The sequence below is a fragment of the Poecilia reticulata genome, linkage group LG22 (assembly GCF_000633615.1).
Source record: "Poecilia reticulata strain Guanapo linkage group LG22, Guppy_female_1.0+MT, whole genome shotgun sequence".
Taxonomy (NCBI): Eukaryota; Metazoa; Chordata; class Actinopteri; order Cyprinodontiformes; family Poeciliidae; genus Poecilia; species Poecilia reticulata.
Genome location: NC_024352.1, coordinates 9,665,302 through 9,679,088, shown reverse-complemented (window position 1 = coordinate 9,679,088; position 13,787 = coordinate 9,665,302). Strand labels below are relative to the sequence as shown.

General features: G+C 41.8%; 2 protein-coding genes across 2 annotated transcripts; one reads left to right on the top strand and one right to left on the bottom strand.

Annotated features, from left to right (window-relative positions):
• The first annotated feature begins 128 nt into the window (after positions 1-128).
• Positions 129-5,507, top strand: LOC103458322 (monoacylglycerol lipase ABHD12). The gene is made up of 12 exons (XM_008399009.2): positions 129-595; positions 2,137-2,239; positions 2,410-2,529; positions 2,663-2,693; positions 2,785-2,830; positions 3,424-3,553; positions 3,679-3,716; positions 4,063-4,142; positions 4,884-4,966; positions 5,055-5,133; positions 5,214-5,347; positions 5,429-5,507. Exons 1-12 carry the CDS (start codon positions 493-495, stop codon positions 5,460-5,462), a joined length of 981 nt encoding a protein of 326 aa, XP_008397231.1. The 5' UTR covers positions 129-492; the 3' UTR covers positions 5,463-5,507.
• Positions 5,508-5,851: 344 nt separating this feature from the next.
• Positions 5,852-13,785, bottom strand: pygl (phosphorylase, glycogen, liver; the record flags this gene model as incomplete). The annotated part of the gene is made up of 16 exons (XM_008399323.2): positions 5,852-6,137; positions 6,955-7,021; positions 7,112-7,246; positions 7,346-7,553; positions 7,649-7,790; positions 7,868-7,926; positions 8,801-8,948; positions 9,867-9,968; positions 10,076-10,190; positions 10,417-10,580; positions 10,930-11,076; positions 11,351-11,443; positions 12,242-12,379; positions 12,451-12,533; positions 13,420-13,531; positions 13,648-13,785. Coding segments are annotated over 16 exons (2,040 nt in total), but the record flags the coding sequence as incomplete, so codon positions are not given.
• Between the last annotated feature and the right edge of the window lie 2 nt (positions 13,786-13,787).

Sequence of the window (13,787 nt, the reverse complement as noted above, 5' to 3'; positions counted from 1 at the left end):
TAAAATTGTTGTTACTGAAAACTGCTATAAAACAATGCTAAATGAACGAAATAAGCATGTATCTTCTTCACGTTTAATCGGCGCTGCTTCGTGTCAAAGAACTTCACTTCCCACAGTGCTTTGCTGCGTAACGTCAACCGCGTTCGCATTGTTTTGATAATTATCGTCATTTGACCGTGTATTCTTAACTGAACTGATTGTTTTTGTAATCTTAATACTCAGTAGGCAGAATTTAAAAATATATCTCTTCTCTTTTGCAGACTACGGTTGTTTTTTGTTTGTTTGTTTGTTTTCTGTGCATGTCCGCCTCACTGTGTGAAATGTGAACAAGCAGCAGCAGAGGAAAGCTGAACTTTGACCTCCTCTTCCTGCGTTTCGCCACACCGCTGCTGGGTTTTCTGTTGGTAAACCCAAACTGGAACAAAAAGCCAAGGGCGGACCTGATCTGGACTCCGAAGAAGACAGTGGAGAATAACTTTGTCTGCGGCACAAATGAAGAAAGTTGTGTCCTTCCTGCTGACCGCGTACGTCTCGGTGCCTGTTMTTCTCTACCTGTTTCCAAGGATACTGAGCTATGCCATATTCTCTCATCTGCGTAAGTAAATGTTCCTGGTTTAAATGGGGCACCAAAGGATTTCACTGGTAAAAAATATATAAATTATCATTGCATTTACAGTGACTGTAACATTGTTCTCATAAATCTCAAAWAAAAAAAAAGTTTTTTCCAGTAGTTATTCCACCAACACCAATGGGACATAGTAAAATAATTTTAAAAACGGATTTTCACATAAACTACAGGAGGACACAGATTTAAACTTAAACTATTCTAAAGCTTTTATTCTAGAAAATTATTCACGGAGTTAGAAGAGTAATCACACCCTGTGAATTTGTTGCATTTTGTTAGATCACAGCCACAAACTTCATATCGGTGTGTTTTTTTACATTTTTATTGGCATTTTAAATGCTGGACAAACACAGAGTCACGCATAACAGTGAATTGCATGTAAAATAKTCCACAGTTTTTATATTTTACCATAAAAATCAAAACGTGTGCTGTTCGTCCACATGTGGTCCCCATTTACTCTGCCTTCAGAAGCCATCAAATTAGAAAACAGAGACTTCCAGTCCTGTGAGTGATTTAATCTCAGCATAAATCCGGCTGTGCAGTTTGTTAGACAGCATTAGTGAAGATGAAGAAGCTCATTAGAAAGGTTGGGGATGAATAAAACTGTGGAGAAGCATGAAGGAAGGTTAGGTTGTGGAAACTGTCGGACGTGTTTAATGTCTCATGGAGTTTCGTTCCATCCATCATCAGAAAATCGGGAGAACAAGAGGATTTACTGGCAGTGCGCCCCACCAATCTGGTCGCTATGGAGAAGTGTCTAAATTAAAACCATTTAAGGATTTATGCAGCTTCCCACAGGCCGTAACGGCACAGAGCAACCTGGGGGAAGAATTTTATACCAAAATGTAAACTTTTCTGGAGGACAACCTAGTTAGAGCTACACATGAAACTTTTTTTAAAAATTTGACCTAGTCAAAGTCCAGACCTGAGTGTGTCTGAGATATTCATAGTTACACTCCATCTAATCTCACAGGCACATTTTGAATAGATGTTCAAAAGGGAAACGCACAAAAGACTTTTGCGGCGATCATTATTGGATCCACATGGAATTACCTCAGAAGGGCAGAAAAATAAAACATGCATGCCACACTTTCTAGATGTTTATTTTTTTCATTAAAAAATACAATGTTTTGGAAACATTTGTAATTTTTCATTTTTCCAATCAGTCTGTCACATAAAATCTCCCAATAGTAAAATTAAAAATATAAATAAATCCTTCGTTTTTGGTTCAAATGACACAAAATGTGAAAATGTAAATAAATAATTTCATAAAAAAAAAAAAATCTAATGACATAAAATGTGAAAATGTAAATAATTTCATAAAATATAATAAAAAAGAATAGTCCCTTAAATGCAGCACATAAAAACCCCAGTAAAACATGAAGTTTAAAAATCTGTGGCTTTCGATGCGTCTCGAGGCAGTGTGTGCACGCGTGTGTGTGTGTGTGCGTGTGATGTGATGCTGCGATTAGAAACGCCGCGGCGCTGACCTGCTGCGCTCTCACCTGCAGTGAGGTTTCCATACTGGGTGGATCTGCGCAGGCCTCAGGATGTCCTGAACCACACCTGCAACTTCTACCTCAGCCCAGAGGAGGGCGTCTCAGTGGGAGTGTGGTAGGCTGACTGTAGCTCTTTATCATCAGCGCTCTCGCCCGGCGCAGGCGGCTCTTGAGGCATCATGGCTGCACGGGGGCCCCCCACTCTGAAAACCCGCTGTATATTCTTGAAGCTCCGTGCTGTTCAGTTTCTTTTTTCGTCTTTCTCACTCCCTCTCCGTCTCAAAGGCACACGCTCCCTGCCAGCCAATGGGAAGCGGCCGCTGGGAAGGATCTCGACTGGTACCAGGAGGCCCTGGGAGACGGGCGTCCTGTTATCATCTACCTCCATGGAAACATAGGGACCAGGTGGGTTAAGTGCAGAAGGGATGCGCGTCCTTGAAACGATCCTAATAGAGTCTAGTGGGCATTAGACGGTTGCCTTGGCTCTTGTTGGCTGGAACAGACGAGTCTGAAAGTCTCTCTCATTTCGTGTCTGCAGGGCAAGCAGGCATAGAGTGGAGCTGGCGAAGGTTTGGCTAAAATAATAAGTTGTTTCCAGGTGTAAATATTTTAATCTTTGAGCTTTTGATAGAGAATTTGAATCGTTTTATAATCTCGTAGATCCTGAGTGCTGCAGGATACCACGTCTTATCTTTAGACTACAGAGGTAAGGAAGACCCAAAGCGTGCCGACGCAAGTAAAAAGTGAACCTTCACTTACGTAGCACTTTTCATAAAGTAATCTCTGAAGGTTAGTTTTTATTTGCTGTAAAAAACAAACAAAAAAACCCCCCCAAAAAACAAAGACCTCAAACTACAAAGGAGAGAGTTCTAATTTCCAGACTAGTTATTTTTATAGTTTATATGCAAGACATGAGGCATAGAGACAAACATGGATGGGGTTTTATTTATTTCTTAGAAGTTTCAGAATACCTAAGGGAAGAAAAACATTCAAACTTGACAAAAAGACTGGATTTGAATGTAGGAACCTCTTTCTGCGAGGAAACGGAGTTAGACTGTTGCGCCATCCAGACATATACGTTTAGATTGAGTCCAAATTCATGGAACCTCACTATCAACGATTCTCCTAATTCTGACTCTGAAAGTGGAGAATAATACACGTTTAAGACTGAAAGTAATGCAGCATACTTTCCCACGTTTGGCCTAAAAACAAACAAGCGACAAAAACGTTAAAGCGGGATAGTTTAACGACGTCGGCCTTTCAGCCTGTAATGTGTGTGTGTGGTTTTTTTTTAATGAGGATTTGGAGATTCCACCGGAGAGCCCAGCGAGGCTGGACTGACCAACGACGCCCTCTACCTGCACCAATGGGCAAAGACACGAAGCAGAGGGAGCCTGGTCTGCCTGTGGGGACACTCTCTGGGCTCCGGGTCCGTTTCTCTCTTAGATTCATTCATTCATTCATTCATTCTTTCATTCAGACAGCTTCTCATGACATAGACACAACACTCAATTTATCATTATCAAGTTTTCTTTTTTTTTTTTTTCCTCCTAGAGTGGCAACCAACACTGCAGTGAAAATCCAAGAACAAGGTGGGTTCGAGTTGAACTCCTTTCTCAGAAGCGCAACAGCTGATGGCTGTTACGCTACACTCAAAATGAAAAATAAATAATTAAAAAATACAGTCATTAACTTCTTGTCGTCTCCCGCTCAGGGTGCAAACTTCTGTCGAGGTCCAAAATGCTTTTAAAACATATTTTAAAAGCACATTTTGTCATGTTGCAACCAAAAATTCAAGATTCTGTGTCAGAACTCAGCCGATGCTGTAATTGTCTCCCTTTGACCAATAGCAGTTGCACATGATGTTTAGAGTAGTACTTTTATAAACACCAATCTGTGTTCTGCATAATAAATAGGGTCGTGTTTTTGGCACATCAGGGTCTGCCGTCGACGCTCTGATCCTGGAAGCTCCGTACACGAGGATCGGAGAAGCCATAGCAAACAATCGGCTGGCCAAGGTGAGAGGTCGACACGACATCTGGTCGGTTTGCCCAGGCTTTGGCTGAAACACGGCTGAAGTCATTTAAAAATGGACATCACTGCTTTTCTTCTGGGACTGTTTTGTTTTTGTAGTTGCTTGTGGTGTAGTAAATCCACTTTTGAGAGAAGATGTAGAGTAGACCATATAAGATCTTCAAACTGCGTTTTTTTTCTCCCCCCCATTCAAAACCTTTGTGTTAACATGTTCATTTTAAATAGTAAGTGAATGAAATAAAAGTGTGGATTAATGTTGCAGTTTGAATTTGGGGGAAGAAAAGTGTAAATGTAGAATTTAAAAATGCATTTTAAAGCACACCTAAAGCTTTCATTTGCATTTTCCACAAACCGTCTTGTTCTGGTGTGGATCAGAACTGCAGCACGTTTAAAGTCTTTATGAATTCAGATGTTTTCAGAGACCTCTTCCCCATTTATGTTTCTTTATATTTAACCCAACATTGCCCACATAGGGAGCCCATCATTTCCAGAAACTAACGACAAAGTAACAAAACTGTAGATAAAAAAAAAAAAAAAAGTTAACACTTGCTCAGTTTAAGTTTTTACTCGATTCCAAAGACGTATCACTTACCGTATTTGACAGTTTCACATTCTAATACTTCTCTGCGACTTTAATTGTCAAAAGTTGACTTTTACGCTTCGTGCCGCATTAGTTATTTACCGCGTTAAATTGTCACTTTCGCCGCCTCTCTCCGTATTCCCAGCTGTACATGTTCCTGCCGGGTTTTGAGAGCTTGCTCTGGAGCATTCTGGAAAGGATCAACATTTCATTTGCCAACGATAAAAAGTAGGTTTTTCCTGAAACGAAACCAGATTGAAAACGTTTAGTTTTTTTCCCCCTTGATCATCAGTAACATCTGCCGTCATTTCTGCAGCTTGCAGACGCTGAGCAGCCCCCTGCTGATCCTGCATGCAGAGGACGACAACATCATTCCGTTTCACATGGGTCAGAAGGTACGGCGGGTTTTCCTCGTCTCTCTCTCTCTAAATTTCCTGTCCGCTTTCCTCAAGCCCTTTTCGTCTATCTGACCCAGCTGTACCAGATATCGCTGCGAGCCCAGAGGGAATCCGAGACGAGCGATCGAGTGCAGATGATCTCCTACGCGGCGAGCCTCGGACTGTCCCACAGCCACATCTGCTCTGCCCCCGACTTTGCAGACGTCGTGCGGTGAGTCGGGAAGTCGTCGCCGGTTTGCGTTCAGAAATCGCGCCGGTGTTCGAATTTAATCCACACGCTTCTGTGTTGCAGGAAATTTCTACAAAACGTGGAGAGAGAAAGATGAAAGTCTGGGGGAAAAAAAAGGAAGCAATAAATAATTTTGACTTAAGTTTTGGGTTTTATTTTATTATGGACAGATTTTTTTTTTTTTTAACTCTACGTCCTTTTTCAAAAGTATCTTTTGATTCTAAAACATGGTTTCTCTATCAGGACAGGCCACCAACTCAAACTCAAACAAATGTTTAAACAAAAAAAACAAAACAAAACAAAAAAGCTTTTAACTGCTGCGTTCCTGATATCCATCTAACATCCTGGAACCTCTGACCGTCCCTCGATCCGCAGGAATGTCAGAGTTGAAGCGAGTTCTAGAGCTTTTCAGCTCCTCGCAGGCCGAACGTGTTGGCGCTAAAGAAATGTAACAGTGGTTTGACTTGAAGTGTGCGTCTCTAATAGCACCACAGAAGAAGAAGAAGGAAAAAAAACGTAATGTGTCGCATAAAGGTTTTGTTCTGTAAACGCAAAAGGCAGCTCAGGAGGTGAGGAACATTTTTCACATCTTCCTCAGAGCCTTGGCGGTTTCCTCGATGGCCTCGCGCGGCTCGCTGGGAGGCGGGATCTTCAGGTCGGTCGGCTCCACCCCCCACACCTCGGTGGCGTACTCCGTGATCGTTCTGTCGCTCGAGAACTTCCCCGTCGCCGCGATGTTCTTGATCACCATCTTGGTCCACTCCACCGTGTCCTAATAGAAGAGAGAAACATTTGAAATACAGAAATAAACCTGTGGAAAATACGTGATTAAAAGATTTTTAACTGCAGAAGCGGAATCTCTCAATGAAAACATTTTATTTATTTATTTTTTTTGCGACTCAAAAACACAACAAATAATGGCACAAATCCTGGCATCCACGCCGGCTATGTAAAGTAAATCTCGACGAAACCTTTCTGAACGTTACACCGACTTTAACTGGACCCGCGTTTTGTTAAAACGAGATGAAGGTTGAGTTTAGCTGCGACAAACCCTCCAGGTGGGTCTGCTCTACAACACGGGATAAGAAATTTGCTAAAGCGTTGAACGCTGTCGGGCATGGCGGAGGATCGGTGATGCTGTGGGCCTGTTTCTCTTCCAAAACTCCTGGGAACTTTGGTTTTACAACCAGAAGTGATCAGAAATACTGTGTTAGATGTAAAAATGCAGGAGATTCTGGAAGTAAACACACAAAAACAACATTTTTAAAAACATCTTTCCGGATGTCTCTTAGTGTATGGTGGCGAGATAAATATGGATCCTCCAGTTCCAGCATGGCGGTCGTCGTATTTACACCCCGGAAAAAAACAACAAAAAAAAAACAGGAAGTCACGGATGATCAATTTGTACGTAGAGGATTTAATGATCATTGCTGGGGGAACCTTTTGATTTTGTTCCATCAAAAATGTATTTTTTTTTCCCTCTCCGAATGAATGTACTGAAATTAAAAGAAAACTGTCCGAATTTACTGAGAATTTAGTACTACAGCAGAAAGAACAATTAAGAAAAGGAAAAGAAAAATAAACATTACCTGATAGAGTTTGCTGACTTTTTCTTGGGTTTTCAAGTAATCTTCAAAGTCTGCAAACACTTTGAATCTAAAAAGAGAGAGAGAGAAATAAAAGAATGTAACTAAATACGAAAATACAAGAAGAATAACAACAAAAAGGAAAAGTAAAGTTGCTCACCGGTCGTATTTGAAGAGCATGTTGGTCAGGTCATTGAAAAGCTCTGGATTCTTGGGGCTGAAGAATCCACTTGCAATCTGATCCATCACTTGTTTCAGCTCGGGGATCTTCTCGTAGTACTTCATGGCATCGTACCTTAAAAACAAAAACATAAAAACAAAAAACTTGATCCGTAAAAAAGACATTTTCAAACTCCGCTCCACTGTGTGCGTTTTATCTCGTCGGGTCTTTTACCCCTTTTTGTCCATCTCGGCCACGTCCTCCACCCGCATGCCGAAGATGAAGAGGTTTTCCTCGCCCGCCTCCTCGGCCATCTCCACGTTGGCTCCGTCCATGGTGCCGATGGTCAGCGCTCCGTTCAGCATGAACTTCATGTTGCCCGTCCCCGAAGCCTCGGTGCCAGCGGTGGAGATTTGCTCCGACAGATCAGTGGCAGGAATCACTGAGAAGGAGAAAAAAAACAAAAATCAAAAAGTCACAACATTTTCTTTTCCTCTCCAACAGTTTTTTTTTTTATTTTTTTTTATTAAATTATACCTTTCTCCGCAAGAGAAACTCTGTAGTTCTCCAGGTAGATAACCTTCAGCTTGTCTCCAACCACGGGATCGTTATTCACCACGTCAGCCACCGAGGTGATGAGCTTGATGATCATTTTTGCCATGTGGTATCCCGGTGCGGCCTGCAGAGGGCGACGATGCGAATCGTTCATTCCGGTCGTGTTGCTCTGTCGAGTTCGGCGCGCGCGCTGTGACCTACCTTCCCACCGATGATCATCGTTCGCGGTACGAAAGGCGCGTTGGGGTTCTTCCTGATGCCTGATGGGAAAAAAAGACGAACATTTATAAAGTGAAAAAGTATTGAAACTGAATTGATAGAGTACAGTATTTTAAAACTGAGGAAGAAAAATGCATAAAAAACCAGTATTCAAAACAGATTTGTAAAAAGAAATACATCTTCAAAAGGAACAGATTATTATTATTATTATTATATTCGGAACGGCGACGATAGAGAAGTGCATTTAAATTGAAAGTGCTATTTATGGGACAAGCTTGACAGAGACAAAACAATCAAAATTTCTGCATTTAAAAGAAATTTGAAAATTATGATAAAGATATGGCATGGGAATAAGCTGATATTTTGCTCTTTTTAAAATATATATATATCTGCATTTTAGTTAAACAGCTAATTCTCATTTTTTGTGAATAGATAGATATTTTATATTTATAGTTTATACTTCTTACTGCATAATTTCCTTCATTCGTTTTCTTTCAGTTGTTGCACAAATGAACTCAATTTTTGCACCGGTTTGGTTCATCCATTACACAAAAAGCCACAAAGTATTGAAATTTGAGCGTTGTGAATACTACAGCAAGACACTGCAAACAGCACATCTGTGGAGAAACGTCCTAAAACAAAAAGAAAAGTAAAAAAAAGCAGTTTCGCTGTTTATTGCAGCTTTGTGTAAAATTCCCCACWGCTGATTGCAGTGGCTGCATTCCTCRTGTCTGTTTTAACATGAAGCCCCAGGTGGGTGTGGAATATTCCACATCAGGAAACGTCTGACTACATCATCTAACTGATCACTCAGAGATTCACATGTACAATCACTTGTGGAAACTTTTTTTTTTTTTGACTTCACATCAAATGACTAAGCAGAAAAAAACAAAACAAACTCGTCGCTGCACGTACGGTTGTACAAGGCGATGATGTGCAGGCAGTTGAGCAGCTGCCGCTTGTACTCGTGGATCCTCTTGACGTGGACGTCGAACATGGAGGAAGGGTTGATCTTCACCCGGTACTCCTTCTCCAGGAACTGGGCGAACTTCAGCTTGTTGTCCTGTGGAGAAATGCAACGCGACAACGGGAGTCATTGATGTGAAAGCTGCTGAGTCAGGARAGCGCTGCCCTGACACGYGCCGCGGCGCTTATGGCCRCAAGGTGCGATGTCGCAACGCCTGGCTTTGTCAGACCGAGATGCCTCTTCATGCTGTGATGTGCAGAAATATTAAGATGTAGTTTTCCATGTGACATGATGATATGTTACWTCATCGTTTCTGCTSTGATCCATTTTTCACCTTTTAAAGGATTAATACCTCAGGAAGAGCAACAACTGATTAAATGGGCGTTACTTTGTGTTTTCCCAGTCACATAGTGCCATTTTATAGCACAATTAAGTAGCCATGTTGGCTTCAAACATGACTGAGAAGAAATTTTACTTCCTGATTTAACGCCTACAAATTGGGCCTCTGTCTCTTTAAGAAGCTCCTGCTCTTTCTGAAACTCCGCCTTCAGGAAGTCATCACAACATATCTCCTATTAACCCTTTAGCTAAGTTTATAACCAGCGTTTCATTCAAAAGTAGCTCCTATAATGATCTCAGCAGACACAGTTCCACCAGGTGTTTGCTAATTGCTGCTGGCTAGTCTGAAGGAGCCGAGTTAGGGAGGACTGCTCTGTGAGGCTGAAGCCGCATCTCTGAGGAGGAGCAGCGTATCGAAGGCGGGGCTCGCTTCTCCCAGGCGTTTTAGCACAGCCGAATGGTTGCCGTGGAGATTAAAGGATTTCTCAAACGTGCGCAGAAGAATCACAGCAACGCTCCCGGTTATGTTTTTGATGAGGGAACAACATAAGATGATGTGAAGCCCTTTAATTGATAATCTTATGATGGGATTTTTCCCGTTTCTCCCAGTTYTTCTGACCCAGCTCAGCTCATACTGGATRAGAAAATGTCAGCAGACCAACCCGTCAGACTCACCTGTTTGATTTTAGCGACGTCGCGAAGGAAGGCCAAGTCGTTAACAAAGTCATTCAGCTTCTTCAGCTGGCTCAGGTCCTTCACATAGTCCTCCCCAATGACCTGAGAACGYATCACATTACAGTAACCAATGTTCGCATTAGTCAAATTATGGGATTTTACGTCCTAAAGGCTAACTGGCTGCTGAAGCGTGGTAAAACTGGTCGAACCTCAGCAATRAGCTCAGCCAGCCCAGGGTTGCAGAGGAGCAGCCAGCGTCTGGGAGTGATGCCGTTGGTTTTATTCTGAAACTTGCCCGGTTCAATGTCACTGAAGTTTTTAAACCTGTAAAAAAAAGAAAACAGAGGAAAAGTTAGGATTTGCTATCTGGACAAGCAGCAGTTTGATTTCAGCTGGTTAACCAACAAAATCTAGACTAAATAGATGGTTTTCATCCCAATATGCTGAACCAGGACGACATTATTTTTATTATTTTTTTTAGATGACCTCTTTTACACTTCTGACCAATCTTGGAACTTTTATCGCAGTCGACCGTCGGCGAAAGGCTTACACTTCGGTTTTGATGATGTTGGAGTGTATCTGAGCGACTCCATTGACGGCGTGAGAGCCTACGATACACAGATGGGCCATGTTCACCCTCTTGCAGCCGTCCTCTTCGATCAGAGACATCTTCCGCAGTTTGTCGAYGTCGTTCGGGAAGAGAGCAGCAATTTTCTACGGGGGCAAAAAAAACAACAAAAAAACAAAACACAAAAACGTWTTCAAGCTRCACAGSTGAGGAAAGCGGTGACATGTAAAAGCATTCAGTCCTTTAACTCGCATTAAAATTATACATTTACATTTTATTTGGGTTGATTGTGGGAGTAGTTAGAAACCCACCAAGGCGTGTTYATCCACCTACACTGATTGGCCGCCTTTTATCAGTGGAAAAATCAATAAAATACACGCGCAAAATGTCATGTTTTGCATAACTTTATACATGGTTTCATATCTCAGAAGATTAAAAAAGAAAAAAACCACATTGATTAGTAGATATTCTGCGTCTCTGCTGCGACATGCTTACGTCTAGGTGAGTCTGGTTGATCTGGTAGATGATCTGCAGGTGTCTGGGCAGCAGTTTCTCCAGCAGCTCCACAGGCCAGCGCTCCAGGGCCTCGGGGAGGATGGTGTGGTTGGTGTAGGCAAACGTACGCCTGGTGAGGTCCCAGGCCTGCCAAGGAGGAGGGACAAGTTCTAGTTTAAGTGTTGCATTTTAAGAATCATAAATAAGACCAAGCTTTTATAATAAACTCGACTATTTTAGTCGCAGATTGAAATTCAGCAGGAAGCGGAGGTTTTCGTTTCATCCCCTCGCTCTGTGGTTTTAACCTCAGCTCGCATTACTTGCCCTTACTTGTTCTCGATTTCCTAATTTGCACTTCCTGTCATGGTTGCCGTTGATGATTAAGACCAACAAGAGACACTCGAAGGCGACTTTAACTCACCGTCTCCCAGTCGAGTTTCTCAATGTCCACAAAGATCCTCATCAGTTCGGGGATGGCCATGGCAGGGTGGGTGTCGTTCAGCTGGATGGCGACCTGGGAAACAGGAAACAGTCTGTAGCAATGAGTCAGTCATTTTGTGGATTATTGAAATCARCTTTAAGTCGTAGTACAATAGACAAGAGGGGGGAAAAAAGTAAATGAATAAATCGATCCATCACTGATCTGATCTGAGCACAATAGGGGCCATTGTAGATGGGGAGCAGAGAAAAAAAAAAAGAAGTGATACATTTCTGCCAGAAAAACTCACAAATTTTGAGATCTTAGAAATTTTCTGGAAAAACAATTTTTGAATTGGAGAAGTCAAACTTTTGCTAGAAAAAAAACAAAACAAAACAAATTAATTAACCTCAAATTTTCTAGAATTTTTTGTTTCGACATTTGGAAATTTTTGTTTTCAAAAAGTCAAAAGTCTTTGTTTTTATAGCACATTTTTGACTTTTCAAGCTCAGAAATTTCTGAGGTTTTTTTTCTAGATTATTCTAAAAAAATAAAATAAAATCTACTTGTAGAGCTCAGAATTTTCCTCGGTTTTTCTGGAAAATTACTGTTTTTTTTCTTGGCAGAAATTTTTCTTTTCTATCTACAATGTCCCTAACACACCTTTGTGGATTATTTTTGYTTTCCCCTGTCCTTTTTTATTCAATAATTTTTTTAAAGCCAAGGTAACCATGACTTGACAAACTTCATTCACCTCGCAGCTTYGGCAGCTGCAACAGACGGAAGCAAAGAGGAAGTGCTGACATAATGTTGCAAACCAACCAAATGAGGCAACATGCCAACTAAAAGCAGACAACCGCTCCTCCTTTTGCGACACAGAGTCAGAGTTCTTACTTTGTCTGGGAAGGCATCGAAGGTGGTGCGGCTCGGTCTGCCCTTCTTGGTGGTCTTGAAGCGGCGGATGATGTCTTGGAGTGTGGCTGCCACGACAAAGTACTCCTGCTTCAGACGGAGCTCCTTTCCTTCAAAGAACTGAACMGCAGAAAGTTACACCAAGGTGGAAAACATCTGATGGTTTACTGGCCGTGAAAAAGTGAACTTACATTATCGTTTGGATAGAGGACTCGGGAGATGTTCTCCGCCAGATTTCTGTCCAGAACGGCCTGTATGTAGTCGCCTACATTAACTAGAGAAAGAAAAAAAATTACTAGTTTTAGTTTAAAAAATTAAGAAACAAAATCCCTAAAATGTGGCAGAGAGGAAGCGACCACAGTTGCAGAAGTTTCTGTTGATTTTGCACAACTCAAGTACAAGTATCTTTAAACTTTTCCAGAAAACAAGCAAGTTATTTTATAATAAGTATATTGTGGTAGACCAATATCAGATGGTGGAGAATTGTGAAGATTTATAAATTGAACAGTTATAAATCTTTACAGTAAAAAAAAAAAAAAAGTGTGACAAAAATTTATATTCAACCCTCTAAAGCACCTGACCAACTTTGGGGTACTTGCAAAATTAGACTGTTCTTGTTAAAATAAGTCAAGCTCAGTCAAAAGTGGATGAAAAGCATCTCGACATAATCTAAAAATTTCGCAGCATTCAGGGAATCACCCTGAATGCTGGGTGATTCCCTGCATTCATGTGTATGTGTATCTTCTGATAGGCAAACTTCTATCAGAAGATACACAAAAGGTTTGTTTCACCGTTTCCTTTTGGTCTAGAAGTGGACAAATATGTCCTGGATGTGTTCATCGGACTTAATGGTGTCACTTTTCTTTCAGAGCCGCTGTATTCATTCAACAGACGACGGACAGAGACTTGGTTTTAGTGGATTTAGAGGTAACCAAGTCAAAGAAGGCTGGCTATTTTCCTTTTACTTCAGTTGTACAAGACTTTACGGTGGTCTACCGTGCCAAAGTCGAACAACACACCCTAAAGAATGCGGTTGGAACGTGCCAAATGATTCAGGGGATCTGAATACTTTTGTAAAGCCCGGCACATTGTGCAACTCTTTTGCTGAAGAGGTCTAATATTTTTTTTTGCATAAAAGCGAGACATCGTCCTGGACTTACAGTCTTTCAAGTTGAAGTCGTTGGGCGCCCGGGCCGACCACAGCCTCATCGTATTCACAGTGTTGTTCATGTAGCCAGGAATGGGCGTGTCGTAAGGCATTGCCAAAACAACCTGCAGGTGAAAACCCAGTCAGAGGTCACAGGTCGACCACATCTCACAAGGTCATTTACTCTGGCTCAACCCAAATTCATGCAAATCTTTTCCACTATGTAGTCGCCAYCRAGTACCTGAGTGTTAACCCACTTGGGCCCGTCTCTCGTCTCCTCCACTCGTCCGTAAAAGTGGACCGGCAGCATGTACTCGGGGCGAGCCTTCTCCCAGGGGTTTCCGTGCCTCAGCCAATCGTCTGCCTCCTCCACCTGCAGCG